General features: G+C 41.0%; 1 protein-coding gene across 1 annotated transcript in view; it reads right to left on the bottom strand.

Annotated features, from left to right (window-relative positions):
- AACS (acetoacetyl-CoA synthetase) overlaps positions 1–25,729 on the bottom strand; it is a 38,780-nt gene extending 13,051 nt beyond the window's left edge. Inside the window, exons 1-9 of the mRNA XM_032705413.1 lie at positions 25,478–25,729; positions 22,246–22,349; positions 18,514–18,634; positions 15,925–16,038; positions 10,040–10,137; positions 6,203–6,317; positions 5,611–5,692; positions 4,789–4,936; positions 614–694 (exon numbers count right to left, since the gene is read on the bottom strand). Of these exons, the coding sequence (XP_032561304.1) occupies positions 614–694; positions 4,789–4,936; positions 5,611–5,692; positions 6,203–6,317; positions 10,040–10,137; positions 15,925–16,038; positions 18,514–18,634; positions 22,246–22,349; positions 25,478–25,595 (981 nt within the window). The 5' untranslated portion in view covers positions 25,596–25,729. The remainder of the gene's footprint in view (positions 1–613; positions 695–4,788; positions 4,937–5,610; positions 5,693–6,202; positions 6,318–10,039; positions 10,138–15,924; positions 16,039–18,513; positions 18,635–22,245; positions 22,350–25,477) is intronic.
- Between the last annotated feature and the right edge of the window lie 42 nt (positions 25,730–25,771).

The following is a 25,771-nucleotide window of genomic DNA, read 5'->3' as shown; positions in this document are numbered from 1 at the left end:
ATGATCCCTCCATGGAGATATTGCAAACTGACTAGCTGTGTTAAAGCTCAGAAAGGAACTCATGAGGAAAGACATGAGCCTTCTCAAACAGCTGCAGTAGTGGGAGTCTCTGGAATCATTTTTTTTAATCACAGCATTAGAAAAAGCACCCCCACCCCATACCTGAACTCCTACATAGGTAAGGTTTACTCCCTCTCCTTTACAAAGTTTAGAGCTGGGTAGTTCCTTTCCTCCCCATCAAAACAGAGACATAATAGAAATTCTCATCTTCTGTATGATGTAGCCCTGCATGATGGAGGAAACTGGAATCTGATCTGTAGGTGATATTGATGAGGCAGTTTGATCAATAAACCTAAGAGACTGTAAAAATCAATTCATTTTCCTCACCAGTTAGGTCAGAAACATTTAACATGGGTTTGACCTTTCATCAGAAAGGTTGTATTTTATTATTTTACCTGAATTTTTTTTAAACTCAGTTACGTAGGACAATCCCTTGCAGAACAAACATTTAAAATACTTTAAAATGTACTTGTAGATTTGTATGAAAAGCTATCTCATCTTTATAAGAAACATTTATTATAGTGATTTTAGAAGTGCCTTAAGCCCCACTTGCCGTTGTGTAGTACATAATCACATCACTGCTGGTCATGTTGCCATGAAGAATGTGTTCCTTCAGGTGCTGTATTAGTGTGCCCTGCAAAGACAGTGAAAGAAAAATACAAGATCATCTAAGTGGAAAGCAAAACTCTGACAGCACATTAAGACTTAAAAATTACTAATGTAGTCAATACTTTGCAGGATGTACTGCAGGATTAAAGCAAGTATTTCCTTTAACTACAACTGAAGTAAATCCCAGGGCCTATTTACTGCAGCAGCAATTGCATTCCTCATTCTCACATAACTTTTCAGCCTCTCTCATTAGACCTCAGCAATTCCCATGGCACATCACTTTTAATCCATGGAATAAATAACTTCCCTGACTTTCAACTCTACACAGCCATCAGAGTTGCAGAATACTCCATGCAGACCATAATTTTAAACAGCAGGCTTTTACCAGTCAGATTTTCCAAGATAAGCCCTTTGACAGAGTTTCATTTTCAGTGTGTTTGGGCAACTGGGAGGAATGAAGGACTGAGAGCTGCTATAAACTGCAGCAGCTGCTATACATTAGCACTATGTATCCAAATTATCTTATCTATTAACATAGGAGACATCAGACCTAACACTAGAGATCTCTTGTAAGCACTGAAGTGACTAGCAATGTGAAATGTCTCACTGCTCAGAGCGTCAGTGTTAATAATGTACTTGAATATATTACTTTTCTTTTGTTGGAAATGCTGCTAAAGTACCTTCCTGATCATCATTAAAGCATAACTTGTTAGGATAAATAAATTTACAGACTACTTCATTAAGACACTTCACCTCGGTGACAAATTAACGTGGCTGATGTTAAAATAAAAAACGGTTCTTGCATTTATGCAAGGAGTTACAGTGAAACTATTAACAGCCTCATAAGCATGAAACTAGATTTACACTGAAAGAAAAAAGATTACAGATAAACATTTGAAATGAAAAAGGAGAGTCATAAAACTGACAAACGCTTCGGGAGAAAAGGCAGAAAACATTAAATAAAAATAAAGGAGTAAATCTTATTTTTGCTTCACGGCTCAAAGGAATCAGGTCTGAATTCACCTGCTGCTGTTTGAACACCCTCAGCTGTCACAACGCTGCCACCTAGCTATAGCTACCATCATCTACGGCTGAAAATTACCAAAACCTTTAGGATTTAGAAACACTGTGTCTAACTGAATTGTTAAGGTTGCCAAAAGAATTGCAGGTGTTAACATAATTACTGCATTTACAAAAAGAAATCACACTGCCCCTGCAGGAGATTCTGAAAGAGCCACAAGAAATGGCAAAATTAAAAGTCAAATTCGATTAAAATAAGTATTGGTTCTCTTTTTCCTTCATTCAGTTTTTGCTACTTCACAGTTTTGGGATCAAAAGGGGATTTTAAAACAATGACTTCAGGTAGAGGCTATGAACTATTCCCCTGCAAAACCTGTTAAGACTCAGCCTGGAAACAAAGGTACTGTGGGAGAAGGCAGAGCTGTTCCAAAGAGCTTACGGCCCAAGATGCTCTCTCAAGTTTATTTATAGGGCTTGTGCATTTATAGGACTTTTACAACCCTCAAAATAAATCCCAAGCATGTAGCATTCCATGACACAGATCTGGCAGCTGATAAAACTTACTGGTCTACTTGTCTTCAGTGGGCTCAACACAAGGCAGGTGAAGTGCTGAGCATCTGCAGTGTCAAAAACCAGCAGGCACTGCTGCTCCTGGGCCACACTGTGGCTCAGGAGGGACCAGTGCTAAGCAGTTACACAGCTGAGAGCCTGCCATGAGTAGCTACTCATGGCTGCTCAGCCTGGTCTCAAACCAGCAGTGTTCTCTACATGCTGTTCAGAAAGAGTCCGAGCATGAAAAATCCTCAGAGTGACTTGCCTGCAGCTGCACAAGGAGTCTGCAGCAGGGCAGATGTCTTGCAAGTCTTTAAGATGGAAAGGAATTATGTGGATTTTATCAAAAAGTTATGTCCTTAGATAGCTGGGAATATGGAATAACTGAAAAAGGGCCTGTACGAACAAGGCAAGAAGCAGAACCCATGTTTTTAGGACTAAAAAACAACAATTACTCACTAATGTATTTTATGTATTAAAAAGATCCCTCCAAATGTCTTTCTGTAGCACACCCAACTGTTCAATACCATACACACCAGAAAAAGCCTACTCTCTGAGGCACCACTTTTTAAAACATCCCCCATGACCTGGCTGCATTTTCTTTATTTATAATGTGTCATTTCACTGTGTATCAAGAAAACAGAATGTGTGCAGGGCAAATACACCAGAAACATACTGCAGAATTAGATAAACTGAGTTGTGAATTTAAAGTAAGCTGCCTATTGGCATCTAAAAATCACTACAGTAACAACACAGTATCAAAGCATGCTATAAATAAGCAATACTTGAAATGTCTTCGTTGAAATGTCATCTCTTCTTGCTGTTTTAATTACCAAAACCAAACTTGAGTTAATGTAAGGCTGGAAAATGAAACGAAGATGGTGGACTAATTTTGCTTTTGTTGATATCAGTAAGAATCCTACTATTAATTCCAGTGGAAACAAGATTAAGCCAAGAACAAACAGAGGAACCCAACCAAGTGTGTAGAAGGCATCTAAGAATTTATTTGCATGGACTTTTTGCAGGCCCTATTCACACTGACACATACAAAGCATGCAACTCCTGAGGCCTCTGATGAAACAAGTTGCTTTTAGGCAATTTCTAGAACTTAAGGGGGAAAAAAAGTCACCCTGCAACACAGAACTAGAGCTGCTCAATAGGAACAGAATTATTACAAACCTATTCATCCATCCATTACCTCCTCTTCTCCCCAGCAAGGATGAGTAATCTGTACCTAAACTCTAAGGTAGCTCTGTGCAAACTGAAAAGATGGAGAGCAGAGCAATGATTCAGTTAAGGAGTAACACAGGTAACATGGGAAAAGAAAGAACTTTGTTGCAGAGTCCTGCTGTCTGATCTACATCTATGTTTTCATCTCTACTGTTGATCATCCATCACTGAACAAAACACCCATCCTGTTTTTACTAATCCACCCCTGCAAGTACTTAACCAGTCTAAAGCCAGTACAGCTTCAAAACAGCTGTCAAACCACAAAATATACCTTCTTCACAAACACTGGATGTGTCCCAATGGGACCATTTTGCTGCCTGGTATGAACTCCTATTGATAATATATAAAGCAGAGTGTTTACAGGCAGCAGGGGATTTGTCTGTGGGCAAATCCTCCAGTCCTTGCCATCAAAGAGAGGCAAGAACATACACACTATGGGCACAGCATCAAAGGATCCTGCCCTCAGGCCACCCAGCCTTGCAGGATGCTCATCCTAACTTCCAGAGCAAAGAGCAGAAATGATGGACTCTGGTTAAAAGTTGTGCAGTTCCATTTACACATGTTGGTACAATTGCACTGTTCAAAACATCCTGCCTGCCTTGAGGGTGAAAAAGCCCTGCCTTTTAAGGATTACACTAATGGAAGAGTTAAAGTTTCAACACTGTGCCTGACTGCTGGAGTCACTTCCTCTACTTTAAGAGCTTGAGAACATCAATAGTAAATGGAAATAACATGAGCATAGGTCATTTTGGCACAAATATCATATACACCTTTAGCCACAATAAGACATTGCCTAAAGCAAAGTTTCCATGCAAAGCAAAACCTACACTCAAGGAGATGGTAACCTTCTGGCTTCCTTCCTTAAAAAAAAAAAAAAGGATTGATGAGGATAACATATTCTGAACTAATAAATACAGAATACAGTTTAAGGTAAAAAATAATCTAGATTATAAAAACTGCAAGCTCCCTGTGGGCCTTAGCTTGGCAGTGTCCAAAAATCAGTTCCAAACACCTAAGTTTTTTGGCCTTTCCTCTACATGTATCAGTCAGGCCAATTCTAGTGATCCTTTTGTGACTGATACTTGCTGCCAGAAATCTGAAAGGTCTCCACACTGATCTCTAAACCAATATATTTTATAGCAATCCATATTTGCTTTCAAACAGCCACTTATAAATAAAAAGGTTCACTGCAAGTTACTGAAACACTGTCAGCAATCAATTCTTCCTTAAAGTACACCATGGTGTGATGCTGTTAAAGGGAAGATGTAATCCAGGGAGTTAAGTACAGGCAGTGCAGCTCCAGGAGGGAAGACATACCCCTGCTGAATGCACCATGCATTTTGGTGCCCCTGTTGTGCCTGATGAATACATGATGAAGAGAGGATGTCTGAAAGGCAGCTGCTCAAACTCCAGCTGGGGAGCCTGGTCTCCTTTCCCAGTAGCCAGGAAGTCTTCTAAAAAGACACTGCACAAGAGGGGGTAAAAAAAAAAAAAAAAAGGAACATTTCAGAAACTTCTGAAAGCATTACCTCAGCCCATACATAAGATTACCTCTGTATTCAATAGCTCATTTACAATAAGCCATATACCCAAATTATGTATATAAGTTCTATTTCTAGTCTACTCTTTGAATTGCTAATTTTTTTTTTTCCTTTTCTGTCTTAAAATAAACCATTAGTATAATCTTTAGATTGAACACAACAAAAAACTATAAACCTGCCCCTGTGACCAGCTACCAGTCTTAACAGTTCAAAGCAGACAGGAACAAACTGAGTCTAACCCTGGGACTCAATCATTTCCAAAAAGTGTTTAAATATACATAATCCAAATCAGTAAGTAAGCAAAAGAAACTCTAAAAATGTCATTTAGATTATTAATTATTCAGCTCAGGAAGCTTTGTTCTCCCTACTGAATTTTGCCTTCATTTGAGAGCCAGTAATACCAACGGTGGTTTTGTAGGAGCAAAACATCTGCAGCAACCTACACTACACTTCTGTTTCCAGTATGAAGATGGACCACATTAAATCTGACTAAATCCCGTTTTTTCCAAGTTCAAGAGATCAGTCAGGCAGTTTCCATAGCTTTCAATATCCATCTCATGCCTAGTTTGGACACTCACAGCTCACAAGCTCCCATTACCTGTTTGGAATTTTGGAAATATCTATGGTTTCTCTTGAGGAGACATACGGAATCACTACCACTTTTTTTAGATCTGGAAGCCCTGAAAGAAAGAAGAAAACAATTATTTACTACACTCAGTTACATACCCAAAGGTCTTTTCTGCCTGATTGAATCATACAGTGTAATGCACGAACTAACAGAAATAATTCTGATACACTGAAACCCCAAAAGATTAAACTGTTACCCAAGATATAATTTCCTCAATATTGCCAGCCTTTTATGTGTAAATCTGCAAGCTCTAGTGCTTTAATACCTCTTTCATTTGTCTTCAGCAGCACTTTGCTTGAGCTTAAAAACACTATCATCAGCTCCTGTTCCTCTGCTTCTACTGCTGACTAATATCTGGTGATCTATTTAAGTTAAATGAGCAGAAAACTGTTAAAATTACAGAAAGGACCACTCAGTTTTTACTCAAATCTGTTCTGAAAAATCTAAGTGGCCACAGTGATACAGTAAAGAAAGAAGGACAGCAACAAGCAGTGGCAGTGCAGGCTTTGAGTGCTCACAGAACTACAGCATAACTACGACTAGGTAAGATGCAGTGAAATACCTTTTACCACCCTCAGCAGCTTTTCCAAGTGGTTGTGCTCTTTGCCATTGTATATGACAGCTTCGACAGAGAATATAAGTTTAGGCTGAATTTGGGAAAATCTATCCAGCACACCCTAGGGACAAAGAGAAAAATAAGTTAAAAAAGCCCCGAAATTAATTGCTAGGAAATCTCAGTGGATGCTAAATGCAAATTTCAATTCAAGCAAGGAGTAAGGACAGGAATTAACAGGAGAGTTGTTAAAAGACTGCCTGCTTTCATTCACACAAGATCTCCAAAGTACAACAGGTTTGTAACAATCTATTTCATGATCCCCAAATATATCAACCAGCAATACAGAAAAAATCCCCACGGACCACAGAACATTGTTCACTGAAGGGTCAAGCTCACAAAGCTGTCTAAGCAGCTAAAAAAGTCACCTTGAGAGTCAGCTGTAAACTCATCTAAAGAGGACAATGATGTGAGCAGGAGCTGGGCCCCTAATTTCCACGAAGGTCCACAGGACCCCTGGCTGCACCTGCAGGCAGGTGCTCTACGTGCCCTTGGGGTGCCTTTGACAGGTCACCAGTGTTGTGTTGGGGGTCTGAATGGGGGAAACAAACAGCCCAGTCTTGTGGGAGATGCATTTATCGTAGAGCGAGGTGGTACTTCACCTGAACTGGCAGCTTTGTTTTGCTACAATTAACAAAGGAAACTATACCACTCTTTTTTTAATCAAAATAATCTGCATATTGAACAAACACCTATGCTACCAGCAAAAACTACCACAGCACCTTTAGAATCTCTGGGGCAGGGCACATTCAAATGCTAATTTTTCAGGTGTCTCCTCCAGCTTACACTCTTTTCAGGAATTTATCACAACTATCATCCTATTTGAGATTAAAACCTTTCTGGCACTTTTTCCATGTACACTGCATGTACACAGCCTACCAGAAAAAAATCATTTTGTATTCAACAGCAAGAAGCAAATCCTTTTATTAAAAGCACTCAGCACACAGTGATGTTCAAACCTCTCTAGCTACATTACTTGAAGCATTAAGAACTATAAGATTACTCAATATTGTAAAATTGTCAGCTAACTGTTCAAGAACAATCTCCTAAATCATGCTGCAAAAGTCAGACTTGAGTTATGTGCTTACTCCTCCCAGCATTCTTTATTCTTCTGTTTTCTGTTTTGTCTTCTACTTCGCAGCTAAAGTGAGAAACAAATTACCAAACTAGAAGATGAATGCAAAAACATCACAATCAAGTAATCTCTGTTAAACTTCTTTTCAAGCTGGGCTCCTCAGGGTTGAAAGAAAGCCTCCTGAAAAAGCACAGCGGTCCTGTCCTAACAGCTTCCCATGGACTTGCTTTCTCTTCAGGAAAGCTCACTGAACACCACAGGTAAGGTAGAGGGATATGACTAAATATCAATATTTAACTGTCCCTGCTGAGTATGTCGCTTAACAGCTTTCTCTCATATCAAAGATGCATTTCACTTTCCTTGTTCACATTGTAAGAAAATACAGTGACAACGCACTGACACTCAAATACATCAATTAGTTTAAAATAAAAGTCACCAGAATCTGTTTCAGTGACAGAAGTGGTTTTCAAGAGGCCCCTAACGTGTTAGCTAACGAACTCAAAAATGTAGATTTAATTAATACATTACAGTCACTTTCCTGCTTTCTTAGGTATGTTATCATACCTACTTCTTTGTACCTTTTTCCAAGAACAGACCAAGCAACCACACACACTGCTGGGTGTATTTATGTATCTGTGTGTACTCATGCTGAGCACAGAGCCCATATACCCCATTTCCACACTGCCTGGTCTTTAAAAGTGAAGACCAATGAGAACTAAGGGTACTCTAACAGAAGAATCAGATCTGAAGAGGAGTGAATCAGAAACAGAGATGACTCCAATACTGAGGGTCTTACCAAATCTGCTAACACACTCCATTGGATTCATTAGCACTGGCAGGATCAAATCCCACAGGGCAGCCTGGCATGATACAAAGGCAATACAAACAGATGGAACATGTAATTGCTACACTGGAACTTTAATCCAACCAGATGGCTCAGCAAGGAATCACTTTCACAAAAAGCTCAGGTACAGCAGATATGGCTTGTTCAATTCCATGAGCCTCAAATCCAGTACTAAAAATTGTGCAGGACCCCACAAATGGAGCTGCACTGACTGTGCTGGGGCTCACCAAAGGTTTCTCACCTAGTTCTAAGTGCAGAGCTCCTTTATAAACTTTTATATCCAACAATTTCTCACACACAGGCCTCAGAGCACCACTTTCCTATTAATATATGGAAATGGATTACCAGAGACTAGAGAAATGAAGCAAGAGCTGCCAAGAGTGGCATTCTGTGTGGGAGGGAGCTCACTGGTTCTCTGACAGCAGACTTCCTGAATGCTTGAAACCTTTGGATGTATGGCATTCAGAGACTGCAGTGTGTAGGCAGCTCTGAAAAGTGACATTTCTAAGCTTCAAACATATATACACAATTCGACTTGAAATGTTGAAAATGCTACACTATTTCCCGAAACACAACCAAAAAAAAAAAAATCTTCATTTACATTAACAGGATTAATGCAACTGCACAGAAGGAAGAATATGTTTTCCTTAGGGTGGAAGCCAATATGTCTGAGGATCTCTGCTGATCTCCCTCAAGATTTTAGGGTTTGAATTCATGCCAACACATGCTGCCAAAGGAGAATAAATGATATTGATAGCACTGCTGCTCCAAGGCTAAGTTTCATTAAAAAACTATCACAAAAACTTAAAGCTGGGCACTGAAAATAACAGCAAATCAACATGGACAGAAAACATACCAGTCCTCTGTAATGCAAGCAAAATGAACAATCTTCCCCCAGATGAGAGATCAAATCACATTGCAGAGAAGATACTCCATACTGTCATTTTCTGAGCAAGCAGAAAATATTTGTAGAACAGATTGATCGTTACATGCTGTAATGATTTTTTTAATAGTTTTTTTCCAAAACATGGAATGCTGTCGCCCTCTAGTGCTAATCCAGGGAACACATTCCATACATTTAACCAGACACTGGGGTTAAACACTGAAATTGAGGGTACTACCTAAAAGCTTTGGTGTTCTGTGCTCTGCAATGCACAAACAGCACATTCTCCAAATGCTGTCATGTCAACTTTTAGACAGAAGAAAGGTTCAACACTCTACTGTGGAAGTAATTTGTATCTGTTGATGGGTGGTAAAGACTTCCCAAAGCAAGCACAATATATTCCCAAAGCTTCCAGGGCATATCTACTTGGATGTCATGATAATGCTGTGTGTAAAATACAGCAAAAATTTATTTCTTCACTTAAGTAAACAAGGTTAGTGATATTAGCCTGAAATTCTCCACCTTGTTGGCTAACAAAGCCTTCTGGAAGAGACCAACTGGGATGGTGCTGAGTTTACCCACACAAGAGGAAAAGAATGGAACTGCTTAGGCAAAGAACCTGGAACATGGCTAAGCAGCCTGGGATGAAGGACCAAACTTCAGACAACTCAGTTGAACTGCTGCTTATTAGCATATTTAATATAATAAAAACTCACCAAGACTATGGAGTCCATCTGAAAAATATTCCAACGTGAGTAGCTAAAGTTACTCAAATCTCTAAGCTCAAAATCATTACTGACAACTGAAAGGACATGTTTGAGTTTGTGGTAGCCAGAAAAAAAAAAAATCTGGAGTACTTGGCTGTGCCAGGAGGTGGCAGCAAGACTAAAGTGAACAGAATCAATCTGCCACTTGTATTTATCACCCCCACAGTTGTCTGAAACACAGCAAGAGCTATTCTGCACATGCTATGAGGCCACTCACGTTAATGCCAAAGTCTGGTGATGTAGAGCTCCAGATTGCACCGATGCTTGCAGCAGCCAGCATTGCTTCCACAGCATGGATGCTGTTTGGTAAGTAACCTAGGGCAGGGACGGGATGGTTAGAGATGGAACACAAAAACATCAAATCTGACAGTAAATACAATATATACAGTAGACAGATATTAAAAATTCAGAATCCTAGACTGAAGCATGATTTAAAGGTCCCCACACAACCATAATGTCCTACTTTGAAGTCAAATCAGTTACACAAGGTACTAGAAATAAACCCATTTATAAAAATATTTGTATGAGGTTTTCTATCTAGAAGGTTATCCCCAATTTATAAGTGCTTCTGCTTAATTAATGAGCCTTTCAGGATAAGAGAGCAGCATACTGAAAAGAATAGCTGGGAGAGAAAGTTTGTGGATTGATTAGGGTACATAAGAATACAGCATATGCAAGGGAATAGAACAGGTCTGCAGGAACAGCCATTAGAGAAGAAATGAGTACCTGGAAGGAAAGGTTATAAATAGTTCAACAGCAGAGACTCAGCTTTACAAAGCTAAATGTTGTCTGGTAGACACTGCCAGAATCATAAACACAAAACAAGCAAAACCAGTGTCTCAGCTGATAAGGGAATAATAGTGGGACAAGCCCTGGAACATTCCTACATTATTGTGGCTCTTCAGGTTTATCTCATTAGCTTGCAGTAAGATTTCAAGTTTTAAATTCAATTTATTAAGACATACAGAATAAATTAATGTCAGAAGAGTTAGAGGTTTGGTAAACTCAACTTGAATAACTCTCCAGAAGGTGCTGGGTGGCTGAGACTGACTCTGCACTGATCAGAATCCAACCCAAAGGAAAACATGCAACTGGAATTCACAAACTCTGAGGCAGATCAAAGATCTGCAGTTTCAGATCATCCTTCTTAAGCAACCAAAAAAAGGCACAGAATGGACCCAATTGCAGTATTCTAACACCTAACTAGAATTCAGCATTTGAAAGCAAACTTAAATGGCAATAAGTGGCAATAAAAATGCTTTCCACCTGCTTAACATCAGTGGTGAACACTGACAGATCTTGGACTGCAGGTAGCTATCTTGGATAGCACCACAAGTGCTATCAGACAGCAAACATTTACTAGTGCAAGGCACCTCTCAACAAAAGATACTTATGGATGTACTTTTCAGGACAGGAACTACAATCAACAGCAATTTCTGTTACATCAACTTGATCAAGCAAGAAGATGCTGAGCTTGATTTCTGCTGGTTTGTCCACAACACTTGGAAAAAATCCATCCTCTTCCAACTTTGTAAAAAGTAAACTTCAAGTCAAAAATCAAGTGAAATCACCTTCTTAAACCAGCATGGCCACTTCAGTTACTCTAAGCAGCTTTGCTTTTGGAAGTAGGAACTTTAAAAACAGCATTATGACTTAAGCACAACAACTTCTGGAAAACACACAACTGTGAATAAAAGCTTCCTACCATGCTAAGATATAAATTACTCCCTAGAATTGCCTATAGCTTGTGGTGTTTTGTTCAGTTCAGTTCTTAAGCACAAAGTGCAACAAAATCTCATGCCCATAAAGGCATTATTTACTTTGTTATTTTTCCCTTGGGGTCAAGGTTTATGAACAGGGTACAGTATCCCAAAATCTAAGAGATTTTTCTTTTAAGACAAACCTTCTTCCCTAAGTGATAATTTGAAATATATGAATCTGAACAGATTAAAATGTCATTTTGTGTGGCAAAAGCAGTTCTTTAATTGATGCCAAGTATTTTCCACTGAGCATTTCTTGGATGGGATGATCAGGGGGCCAGAGTGCAAAGAAAACTGAAAGATCTCTCTCCCCACTTTGGAGCAGTTGATACCTTGCCATATCTTACAAGCTTCAGTTCTATTATAAGCAATCCTCCTTTTCACCACTCCCACACAAAAGCCCTCAAGGCAAGAACACAAGTCTTTGCTAATTATTGTGAGTCAGACAATTAAATCATTAGTTTCATTTGTCAGTTGGCTTTGAGGTGGTGGTTGAGTTTTGGAGGAAACCAGCCAACACTGCCCAAAGGTATGAAACATGTACAGCAACTTACTCAGCATTTCTGTATCTCTACCCAATCTCTGCAGGCAGCCAGGCTGCCTGATCACTGAGATTCCACATCTGTCCCAACACCAGGTATTATGAATAAAGATGCTTCTATTCTGACCAGAGATCCTCCAAACACAGCAATGTAAAAGCTCCTGTTACTTTTCTCTCAGCAGCTCCCAACCCTCAATGACACAAACTACTTCTCCAGCCAGTGTTTCAGATTAAAACAAGATTCTGAGAAATAAGAAAGATTATTATAAAAATTGATTTCTCCCTCTCTCACATCTGAGTTCAGCAGACAAATCACAGCAACTGCCATGTGTAAAGCTCCCTGCATTTGACTGCACCCCTTGAGATACCAGCTTACTCCTCAAAGCACCCTGTGGGCTGACAGGTCCCAAGGGTCTAAAATGGGACAAAAAACTGCATGAAAAAACAGTTGAACTGAAACCCTGCATCAGAGACTTTGAGCATTGAACTAATGCATCAGGAGGAAGGAAATAGAGAGCTACAACTAAAACATCTCAGTGGCTTATACTACTGAACTACACCAGCTCTCAAACAGAAGAGAATTCAAAGACCAGACTTCCAGTTTCCCTTTTCAGTGTTAACATAGCATTTCATACTCCTGCAGGACTTGAAAGCTGGACATCCTACCTAACATTACTGTGGCCTGAGACTATTAGTAACATGCTAATCTCCTTACAAAGCTAGCTTTAAAACCCACGTAAGCAATTCGGGCTAATACAGTTACTATAGATAAAATACCAGCTTTAAACAATATTATTCATCCATGTTTTGTTGAGGATGTTTTTGTGTGAACACATGGGGAAGATTAGATTGTTTTTAACTGCTGACTTGTAACAGAGCAAAGTTGGCTACAGGGATATAATAGAAGCAACATATCCAGAGTTGAGAAACACAGTCCCAGGTTTATTTTATTCCTATTTCAGTCATTGTTACTCGCCAAACAGATGGCCAGGGGGAGACCAGGAGTACCTCACATGTGGATCTGTGCAGCTTGCATCTATGTCTCTTCCAACTGCTCAAGCATCACTGACAGTACTGCAAGACATCTTTAGAGGAAGAAATATTTCACCACACACCTTCTTCAATTATGTTTACTATTAAGTGCCATCTCCTTAGTGATGGAAAGGGAAGACTAGGATGAAATCAAGCTGAAAGAGTGCTGACACCGCTGCCTGTCCACCCACATTCACCCACCTCCAACTTTAACATACTATTACTGTCATGATGCAACCACAACTTGTATTGAACAAACTAGGGGATATGTTAAGTGTAATGAAAAGTTAAAGTAGTCTTGTCTTAGAGGCAGTAGAGCATGGGGATGAAGTCCACAGGAAAACAACATTAAAAAGCTCTCATGTGTGATTCTAACAGCTCAAGATGTTAAGAGAAAGTGTTAAAGGGCATCAGAACCTGACAGGCTTGCTAAGTGTTAGGCAGCTGAAATAAAATTAATAGAATATCTCCCTTCTATTTAAAAGCTGATTTTTCAGAAGCAGTAGAATCATGCCCTGTGTTACTGCTATAAGCCACATGAAGAATCACCCTTCCCTCTGCCATCTGCTATAAATTTTGGAACAAATTAAGTCCCAGCAGATTTTGGCAAGCTTCAGAGAGCCTGACCTTTGATACCACAAAAGGACATAGGACTCAAACTTTCCCACCCAATACTTCAAGCATCTTCCCCAACTCATTTTGGGAGGCCTCAGTCTCTGACTGTAACATTACAGTTCAGTTCATCCTCTGGCACAGGAGAGAAACACAGGAAAGAAGTTGAAACCCAATGCAAAGAAATATATATATCTAAATAATGGATTACTGTCAAAAATCCCATTGGATTTCTTTCACAGGGAAGCTCTCCCTAGATGTGGGCTCCTGCCCAAGGCAAAGCAGGGAGCCAGGAGCACGGGACTAGGGGCACCAGGGGAAGGGAAAGAACGGGAACTGCGCAACAGCTCAACTGATATGGATTCCTCTGACTGAAGATTACAAGGAAAAGAGTCTCCCCAGCCAGGGTAAGAGGGCAGAGTGGAAAAATGCAGAACACAAAAAACTGCCCAGAAGAAAACACATACATGAAGACTCCAAATGTAAAAAGCTCTACCTGAGCCCAAAACCACACTCTGATTTTAAGGAAAAGAGGCTGCCTAGATTCATTAATCTCTTTTGTTACCAAAAGTACAGGGCTTTGTAAGGACTCCAAGCCTACAATGCCAGACTTCTTCCACAAACCAACTGCAGCTGTTCATAAAGATATGCTTAAGCTTGAAATGATCAAGGGGCCCCACTCCACACAGATCCCTGGTCCCTGCAGCAGCCAGGGAGTCGTGCTAAACAAGATAGTCATTAATTAAAAGGAATTGTTACTAAAGTCATAATAGTAGCATAATTAGCAGCACAGACTACAGCTATGTTTTCAAGAGCATGTTTTCTCCAGCTACAGAGTACATACTCTGTTGCTCCTCAACAAGTGGTCAGATAAAAACATGACAAGTGTTAAGATTGAAAATGGAGACAAAATTAGAGCATCTAAGTCTTCACTCAGACAAGCCTCAACTTCACTGGGTGGTTCATACCCAATTAAGGATTTAGCTCTAATTCTGTGTTAAAAATCAAGCCACCAGCTGTGATAATTAAGTGCTCAGTTACCAGTTCCAGAGAATACTTATACCATATGTGTGAAATCAGCTCTGAGTTTAATTTTACATTTTCAGGTCATACTTATGGCTTTAAAAACACCCCCTTCTGGTTTTCAAGGTACAGGTTCAAGTTTGTAACGCGCAGAAAACAAACCAACAGTTTCATCACTTGGGATTTGCATCACATAAGAATTTACACATACTTAGGATAATGGCCAAGTATTGCTCAAAAACATGTAATTCCAGTAGTACGATGGCTACGCACACCAGAACTTCCAGGTAGGAGTCAAAGAGCTTCAAGGATATTGCAGTTCTGACTGGCACTATGCTGAGAAAACTAAAGAATTACAGAGCACATGAAATAGAGATGAAGCAGCTCAGCTGGAAGATCAAAACCAGCAATTCAGAAACAAATGAACCGAGACCAGCTTGAGTAACCCCTTTCCATGCCTGGACTGTACAAGCCATTCACAAGACAAAAAACTGTTTACAGAGAAAAATCTACATCACAGTCTTATGACTGCAGAGTATCTGGTGAGATACTGAAAGGATCACAGGGCTCTAACCACTGATCTTCACACTGGCATGACTTGAAGGCTTACTGCCCACCAGCTGTTCACCACCACTGCTCTGGAGGAGATTCCTCCCAAAGGCCCTGGTGGGAGGAGGCAGTACAAGTCCACTCCTCAAGACCTGCAGTTCACAGAGCACCAGATTACCCAGGGCTGTAGGGCCAGGAATTGCCAGCTGGCACCAGAACAACCAACCTGGGACCATGATTTCCCAGACTGCCCCTGACTAAATATGCCAGACCTTGTGAGTTAAAGTTCAGAGAGATGCAAAGTCTCTCACTTCTGCTTCCACGGTGTGTTTATGAAGCAGACCTTAGTGAAGCTTTGAATGAGGTATTTTCCTTCCCCCTCCAGTGCTAGAGAACCTGCAGGCTAATCCAGGTTCCTTCCCTCTAGAAGTATATTTCCTACAAATGTAAATACAGCAGCATAAGGGCCTTTTCTTTAGAAAGTTCCTGTGAAATAGTATTTCATATTTAGGTTTCTATAACTCAACTAGTCACTTGTATATTTAAAACAATTCCACCTCCTGTCCTTTAAAAAAAACTACTCACCAACAACTCTGTCTCCTGCTTTTACTCCCATCTTCCTCATGGCTGCAGCATACAAAGCTACAGCTTGTCTCAGTTCTTCAAAAGTAACTTTCAAGATTTCTTCTTTGCCTTCCCCTGAGGAAAGAAAATTAAAACAACCAGTCAAATCAGGTATTGCAACATAAGCAGAGTCTAGTACAAACAATTAGTTCTGGAAGAATACAAAGCAATTTTAAGATAAGAGTTTCCACTAATATTTCTACTTTTTGCTTGTTAAGTTCCTCTTCTGCTTTTCTTTTTAATGGGAATCAAGTATTAATCAGTGGTATTCATTCAAAAGGCACAAGGACATTTCTAAAAACAGATACATCTGCAAAACCCACAAAATATTCACTGGAGAAACGTGTGTACTCAAAGGGCATTCATGGTAAATAGACTGCACTCACCAAGGCTAATGTCTAACACAGAAATAACATCATTTTTCCCTTTTTGCTCAGTTCTCTCATTAGCTCTAGGAAGCAGAATCCAGCTGCCAAGTTTAGGTTATATTACAGTAAGTCACTATCTAGAATATCATGCACATACAGGCCTGACTTTCAATACACTTTTAAACACCTGCCTTTGCCAACATAGCACAAAGCAAATAAACTAACCTGGACTCCATTCATCTCTGAAAGGATCTGCAGGGTGTTTTCACTTTTGTACTGAATGTCAGATGTTACACAAGCTGTTAATAAATCACTTGCGAAACAAAAAGAACAAATCTAAATGTTATGAAAGGGAATATTTGTCATCTTAAAGGTCCCTTCCTGTACTTCCTCAATGTGACTCCTGCAAACCACTTGGCCTGTCCTGTTTCCAGTATCCAGGAAACACATATGCCAAGGATGTCACAAGAAAGGTGAGCTGCATACCCTGCTACTTGGTCCTTGCAGAACAGCTGCCATCAGTCTGATTGCCTTAAGCAGGGAACGGTATTTTTTAATCTTTTGCCTTCTTAGAATTTCATACCAATAAATTTGGACTTACAGAGCAAGGGAGCAGGTCATGATGCAAAACAACAGAAGTCCACATAACGTGTAGCTCATAAACTGAGCAGGGACTGCCAACAGAGTCTGTGTTCCCACAGAACAACAGGAAACGGGACTCTGATCTTGCTTCATGATTAAGGCCCCAGGAGAAGGGAATCACAAAAAGGACTCACTGCGGGAACCAGTGACAAGTGAAATTGTTTAGGCAAGTTACAGTTGCATTCCTGTGCTCTAGAACACCCACATTGCTCCCACAGACTCATCCCTAGGGAACACAAACCAGGTTCCCAAACCACCACTCTGACCTAGGAGCATGGGGTTAACAAAAAATACTCTGACTTAAGAGGTCTTAAGAAGATTAAACACAGCAGGAGGTCATGAAAGAAATGCAGGTGGAAGTCTGTTCACTGCAGATGAGCCAACGTGTTCACTCCAGTACTGATTCAATAATCAACTAGAAAATAATTTTGCTCTTTTTGGTGTCATCACCTGTGATTACATGACACAAAATAGTGAATCTCCAGTACAACCTATGACTCCCTGTAGATCTTGCTTCTTGTTAGGGACAATTCACTAAACTGATACTAATTCCTTCAGTAATTTGAAGTGACAGTATTTAACTCCCCTTTTTAAACAGCTATCAGAAGAGTAACATACATGTAAAACCAATTCCTATGTATCTGAAAACTAAGACTTTTAACACCTACACAATCAAACGTGCTCTGGGAACACAGACAGTTACAGAAAGTCCTTGGCAGATGAAATGAAGTTTTCTTAGAATGTGTTCAACTGCATTAAGGTAGTTGAGGTCCTGCTATGTTTAGCAGCACTCAGTATTTGAGGTATTATTTCACATTTGTCATAAACACTTGCCTTCAGGAAGTATTTTGGTACTGTTGCTGATATTGTCTCTCCCACCCTCTTCCTATGCTTTTTATTTTAGGAATATGAAGGACTACATGGGGTGTAGGTATGAATTAACTCTGCTTTTGACAATACAGAAAAGACAGTTATGTGCATGGGGGACTTACAATTTCACTTGTCTGGAAAACTAAACTCGGTCTTAATTTTTTGATTACACTGAAGATTAAAGTGTAGTAAAATCTGTATATAGCCATAAGGATGGTAATGTTGAGATACAGAGAAGGGACTTTTATTGTCTGCTGACTTTGGTAACTTTAAAAACTGGATTCTAATCTGTTAGATGAGATTATCTTCCGTGCAGGTGTGTGAGTGCTTCCTTAGGGAGCTGTATTCTGAGCTTCCCCTTTGCTGGACCTAATCCTTATCATAAGATTGACCAAGCAGTGATGCTTCTTAGTAGCTTAACAATGAACAATAGAGTCTTGCAGCTCCTTAGCAGAGGACACGATGCACAACTATTGTGTAGCTGTTAAAAGCATGTTTTGCTGGGGTTTTTTGCAGAGTTGTGTCACAGATTGTGCGGAGTTACTGATCATACTACCCTCTTTTCTCCTCATCCAAACCAGTTTATTTCAAGGTTTCAATCATCAGAGCTGTTTCACAAGGCCTAGTCCTGTGAACTGTAAATAAATATAAGCCAGTAATTTTTTCTTACTTGCTGCATACAGTGCAATCTTGTCATTGTCCTTGTGCTTCAGGAGATTCTCTGCATAGTTCAGACGGCTGCCCTTAAACCATTCCGGGACATCTGCAATACTTTTGGATGTATCAACCACCTGGAAAGAATACATAACACATTCCTGGAAAACTCTAAGATAAGTTTCTTTTTCAGAGAAATCAGCTAATTAATGCCAAGCTCTTTTTAGACTGTATTAGGCAAGAATCATTTCTCCCAGCTTAGAGATGGCAGACAGACACTGAATCCTGTAATTACTGGCCCGGAAAGATTAATTATTTGTCAACTGTCACAAGCAAATACGTCATTACAACTAAACTTAAAGAAGTTCCTTGCTGACAGTTCTACCTTTGGACCAGCCTTTAATACACAAGCAAAGCAAACCACTGTGACAACATCCAGACCACAAGGCACAGGCAAACCACAGTAACCACTGAGGTTTAGCCTCTGGGAACACCCCAAACAGGGGCTGAGCTGCAGTATATGGAAACTCTCTCACAGGATTTACTCCCCAGCCTCCCTCTTAGGAAGGTGTGCGCACCCACCCTTCCCCAGCATGAGTCACAGGGTAGAGAGACCAACATCAGGAACTCAAACAATGGTAACTCAAAATAATGAACTGTAGAGTCAAATGTATCCAATTCTCCATGGTTTAGAATTAAGAGGGTCCAACAACATAATAAACCAATATTAAGTAACTCCCTGTTTAGGACTAGGACATACAAAGAACTGAAAAATGCAATGAAAAGCCATCAAAAATACATTGAGCTGAAATAACTTCCCCATCTTAAACTAATAAAGCCTCAAAGTACTAATGTACCCCTTGATCAGTCACAGTTAAGACTATACCTCTAAAACAGTAATAGATATAAAGAGCCCCTAAGGCTCAAAGGTCTAAACTCCTTCCAAAATGCACCACTGCTCAGCAGCATATGTATTTTGAAATCTTTAAATAGAAACTTTATTTTATAGTTGTGTTTTTGAAAGCTTCAGTTTATACCCTCAGGTTCTCTCATGGACTGCACATACATTATAAAAACAGCATTCCTTCAAATCAATTGAAAGGTTCTTCTGAAAGCCAGGCAGAGCTCAAAATACCTCCCATTCCAGAAAACCTAATGGTTTTGTGCTTTGAGATGGGCAGTGTATGTATTGCTGGAGGCAATCCTAAAATTAATTTATAAGCCAAGGTAAAGTTCATGTGGAAGTGCTCTACTGCATTACTTCATTTCAAATGTATTTTCTAAAAATGGGAACTCATGTAGATTTCTTTGCTCCTAAAAAATAAAAATTGAGTTGTAACATTTACATTTTATCAACTCAGGCTGCAAAAATATTTTTTATATACTAACATATATTAGAATATACATATACATACATCAATTAGAAGCTGCTCTTAGATCTGACTCATTTATGACTTCCTTAGCTTGAAGAAAAGTAAGCAGAATGTTTTCAACATTTTCCAGGACAAGATCCAACATAACTACTTTTTCCTGAAGTGGAAAAAAAAAATCCTTTAAAAAGCTTCAAAGAGCTCCACTAGCACAAGGTGCTGAAATCATATAATACTTGATGCTCCAGTATTTTCTCCCCAGGTAACACTTATGACTCCTAGTTAATACTGTCTTTGGTAGTGGTACTTTGTGATATGAACAACCTGATCTCTGGCTTAGAGGCCCCTCCACAGGACCAACAAACAGCTGTCAGGTGCTTCTCATAGCAAAAAGAAATAGACTCTACATTCCTCATTTAAAATCAGCTACTTGTAACTTGACAGGCCAATGCCAAAGCTGCCATGTCAGTGTAGCTTTGCACACTGCAAGTACCCATGTTCTTTTCACAAGTGACACGGATATTGATTGGTACAGAGCGACAACAGCATGTCTACATCAAATATTTAAACTTAGTAAAGGTTTTAAGTAAAACACTGGCTGCTCATATTATATGTACACAATGCAAAATGTAAACACTTTGTTTTTCTTTGAATTACCTATGCAAGTATAAACTGTTCCACTGGCTGGGAACAAAGGAGTTAGCTCTGGTTCATGAAAAATCTTATTTACCTCAAAGCATAATGCTTACTTCCAACAGACAGCCAGGATCAAGCTGTAAGGTACCTTAAATCAAGCTTCTCAGCTCTTCAGCTACCACAGACCAGCTCAATTACTGTGACCTTCCTTTCCTCCTGACACACAGCAGAAATGGACCAACAGCAAGTCAGCAAAGCTGGAGTCAAGCCTTGAAGCTGACACTGAGGGAAAGGCAAACAGCAACATCCATAACAAGTGACTCAGCATCTTCTACAGTCCTTGTCCATCAGCTGACCCTCCCTCTCCTGTCTCAAGACCTGACATCACAGCAAGATCACTACAACACAGGCCTGCAGCTCACAAGAAATCTAGTTAAAGCCTTTCTAAACATCCCCATCTTCTTGCTACTCATCTGCAGGAAACATCCATTTTTAGGGCACCATCTCCTGCTCCAGTTTCCCTCCAATTCATCAGCCACTGTTGGCATCTGGAGGGACTGACTTCCAGGAGTACCAGTCCTGTAAGGCAAGAGAGCAAGTGTTACTGTCCAGCTTGCTCTGAACTGCTTGCTCAAGACCATTTGAATTCATGTGGAAATTTAGGATGGACTTGCTAGGAGCACAGAATATGTAGAGAAAATAGACAGTACCCAAATTCAACCCAGCAAGATTTTGAGTTACCATCTACAGAAAATGTAAAGATTAAGTGTTTACAGTCTTCAGACTATACACTTCAAAGCAGGCTAGTTCTTAAATTCTTGATGAATTCACTCCTCTAAAACATGAGTCACATTAAGACACCTGAAAAAGCAGTTTCATGGCAGGAAGAACCACTTGACCTATCACATCAGTACAGAAATTCATAAAACAGAAGGAGAACTCAAAAGAAACTTACCAGTCCCTTCTGCAGGACTGCCAGTACTCTGAGGGTTCTTGGAACAGATGGCCTCCAGGGATTAAGAAACAAGTCTAGTCTTCCCCACTAAGTCCCAGGAAGGTTCCACTGCATCAATCTTTTGAAGCAATCAATCCATCATCTTCCTCAGATGGAAAACTACAGGGTGACATTGATATCCTACACTAGGACTATAAAAGGGCTTCAGCTTTGCCCTCTATTTGCAAGAGCTTCAGAGTCACCTTTATCCCACAGCAACTCTGTGGCACACTCTAGTATTGCACCGTGACAGTGTTCAACCACTACCATTCCCTCAGAAATATTTCAAGCCTGATTGCAGAGCTTCCAAAACCAGTTCTACAAAGCCAGAGAGTAACAGGTGTGCTTATCAGGTAAGCTGACTCAGGGAAGTCAAACATGAACTTGACAGCACGCCAGCATTTACAAAACCAAGGTAATATTCTACCAGCATGATGCTAAAGCAGAAGACAGGTATTGGTAGGTTCCTCACAAGAAGCCAGGAATGATAATGTGTGCAAGAGCACATGAACACAAGGACACTACAGCAGAAATGCTTAGGACAATAAAACTCGAGGATTTCACTGTCCTAAAGTGTACCAGCAACAGAACACCACCATCCACCACACAAGGAAGTTCAGGACTTGACATCTAAGAGATTCTTCATATCACTTGCAAGAGTTCAAAAAAAGAGGTCAAAAGATCGAGTGTGAAACCACTTTATTTACTGTTTGTGTTGCACTTACTGTAAGATAAACACTCAACTTACCTCATCATACAGGCGAGAGCATACGATGTTACTGTACTTCCAGAATTCCGCCCAGAAGTCTGAGTAGGATTCCACTGACCACTGGTATAAGTCATCATAGTTGGCTGGAAGTAATAGATACGTGTCAGCACTGTGCAGATAATTACAGGAATTCAGACAAACTACAATTAGGGATGTCCTGGATAAAGAAAATTTGTGGCTAAAACAAGCAGGAAGGTAAATCTGACCACACAGAGTAGATGACTTTAGCTCAAGGCAAGTGACTATAGCAGAGTTTACTTGAACCTAAACACATGGCATCCCTTCACCTGACTGTTACAAGCTATCTGCCACCACAGAGACAGAAACCTTTCCTAGTAACTGTTTCCTCCTACATCAGTGCAGCTGAAGATCAAAGGGCCAGAGTCCCATCTGCTGACACTTTCACTCCCTTATCATATCGACATGATATGTTCACACAGCAAAAGATAAACAAGGCTTCCTGAGAAGGGACACTTGCTATATGGTTCTAGTCTGGGGCCAAAGACCTCTGAGAGCTCAGTGACACAGGGATTATGTGACACTCATTGTCCAACTGTGGTATCAACAGGACTATTAGAGGAAGCATGCCTAACTTTCAGTAATTATGGGGTCTGACAGTCTGCAGCTTACCTTTTCATGCTGAAAAAGCATGAATGAAATGAAACAAGATGTTTACTAGCTAGATATTAAAGCATGACCCGGCAATAAACTCCTCATTTTCATGTTTAAAGTCTTACATGATTGTGAGACCGATGAAGCTACCTGAGGAATGCATAAGAAAACCCCACAACTCAAACTAAATACCAAAATTCAGTGTGTAAAACAGTTCTAAGTATGAATAACTGAAGCTGATGCCGCATCACCAGCTTGAAAGTGACATTCCCTCATCATGTCCATGCTGTCTGAAGCTGTGCCAACAACCAATTAAATATGAATATCTGCCATCAGTGAGAATAAGTTTCCTGCTCTGCCAACTGTGTGCCCTATTTGATGCTTTCAGCTAAACCACTCAGAAGCATTTTCACCAATTAGCTTTGGTTTGTCATCCTGTTATCCAGCCAATTGCTTCAGAAGCCAGCTTGCATCCTCTTCCTACAAAGAGGACACCTTCCAGCTTTGTAAGAGAAAAACATTGAGAACTACCTCTGCACTGTTACACATGGCCACTACAGCAGGTTCCTCATCCAGTCTGTCCCTTGAACATTTTATTCCACCTCAACCCTTTCCATCAGTGTGAGATTATTCCATAGGTGTTACTGACATAGACACAAAGGCAAAGACTTCTCCATAAATCATGTTTTGCCTACATATTGCCTCAATCCCAGACTCCTACATACCCTTTTTACACTCCACCCCAGTTACTATCTTGCACATCACACATCAGCTGTGTGGAGATAAAACTTTACCCAAGAAGAGCTTAAGTTGCCATCTCCCCCTTCAAAACCAAACTGCACCACATGCTCCAAATAATTTGATAAATGCAAAGAGATTCAAGTCACTACTAATTTGGTTTCTCACAGCATGAACAGTTTGTTCTGTTTTGTCTATACAGTTTGTTCCAAATAAGCATCAGCACACAAGTCCTTCAGGGCACAGGCCTGTTACTCAGCAGTTAAACATTGCATCTTATTACTACACTATCAGGGGCAGGCAGAGCCATGCTGCTTAAAGAGCTATACTGCCCTTAGCTCTCCTCAGAGAGTCCACATCTTAAGGTCGTATAAAGTATTCATTATTTGCTGTTGAATAGCACTCAGGCCAGTGAACATCAGTGCAAACCTAATGGAGGCTGACAAAGGTTTCTACATATGCAGAGCAATCCACTTTCCAATGGAGAAAGCCACTTCAAAGTGGGATGAAAAGGGTTCTAGTTGTTTCAGCCATAAACACAGGCAGCCCATCTGAAACTGCATTCACTCTTGATCATATGAGTACCAGTTACATCACATTTCACTCAGGAGTTGGCTAAAACCCTGTAGTAACTTGCTTCCTATCCAGCAGGAGAGTTAGACACTATCCATTTGCCTTCCCAGGGGAAATCACCAGCAGTCAAAGTAATGACCTGGCTTGCCTACATAGCAATCAAGGTGAGGAATTGTTTTCTGGACATGAACTGCAGGAATCACTATATACACTGCTACCACTCCAGAATGTCTCTGCTCGTACCACTGACATCTATACTGGACTGAAACTTTCAGGTCACTTACTAAAACTATTCCCTTCATCCCCTATCAGACAAGTGATCACAGGAAAGCTACACAAGCAACCTGGCCCTCAAACATTTCAGAAGAGCAGACACCATAAAACAAGCTAGTCAGAACTGGAGGGTTTGACCCACACATGTACTGAAGTTCACCTCGTCCATGATGTGCCTGAGCTCACACAGCCAGAACCACTGATACCCTGGAGACATGACCTACAGTCAGCAAGCACTGAAAAACTGATGTTCTGGGTTGAAAACACCCCTGGAAGTCCAACCCCTGCTCAAAGCACAGCTCATCCCAAAGACAACACGTTGTTTCCAAGTCAAAGAACCACACACACCTATTTACAGCCATACAGGTATTCCTTAACAAGCACAAAGCAGAGCTCTCATTTCACAAGTTTTGGCAGATACATAGCAAAAAAGCCTTATCTTCCACCCCTGAACAAGCTTAGGCATCACCTTTCACCTCCCAGCATACCTGAATATTACAAAAACATACTCTCCCTAATCAAAGATGCACATGGCCTTAACTTAAAATCTCACACACCTATGTCATTAAAGCATCATACCAAGGCTTACACTAACCTCCCAGCCATGGCGGCAGTGATCCCGCCTTCCCACATCCCTTTAAAACACCAAGTCACCCCAGTGCTGCTCCTGGCCCCAGCAGCTCCCTGCACACCAGGAGCAGCCGCAGGTAGCGATGCCGGCGCTGCCTGGGCTGACATCCAGCCGCAGCGCCAGGCGCAGATAAGGCTGCTTGCCTTTCCCACCAGCATGTACCTTCACACTCAGCGGATGCTGCCCCGGAGGCCTCCGGCTGAGGCTCCAGCAGAGCATCCCGCCTGGACCACTGTGCCCCTCCTGCGCCGGGGGATGCCCGCACGCCCAAGGGATGGGAGACCTGAGGGGCAGGAGGATGGTCCCCAGCCCCACCGCGGCCCCACAGTGAGGCCAGCCCGGAGAAGGCAGAGCAGCGCCCGCCCGCCCCCGCCCTGCGCTCACCCAGGCGGATCCCGCAGCTGCTGGCCACGGCGGCGCGGAACCGGTCCATGTGGGTGTTGCGTTTGGTGTCCGGCTCCCACATCACCTGCGACTCCATGATCTCGGGCTCACGCGACATGGTGGCGGCAGAGGAGCGAGACAAGCACCGTCCGTCCCGCGGGGCTCCGGTAACGGCGGGACCGCCCGAGAGACCCGCACGCCCGCCTCGCCTCGGCGCTGACTGCGGCCCCTCCTCCGCGCGCACCCTTTAAGGCGTCGCCGATCGCATCACTCCGTAACCTTCCGCCGCGGGGA

Source organism: Chiroxiphia lanceolata, chromosome 18, assembly GCF_009829145.1.
Source record: "Chiroxiphia lanceolata isolate bChiLan1 chromosome 18, bChiLan1.pri, whole genome shotgun sequence".
NCBI classification, from domain to species: Eukaryota; Metazoa; Chordata; class Aves; order Passeriformes; family Pipridae; genus Chiroxiphia; species Chiroxiphia lanceolata.
Note: the sequence above shows the minus strand (reverse complement) of the source record. Positions and strands in the feature narration are given on the sequence as shown.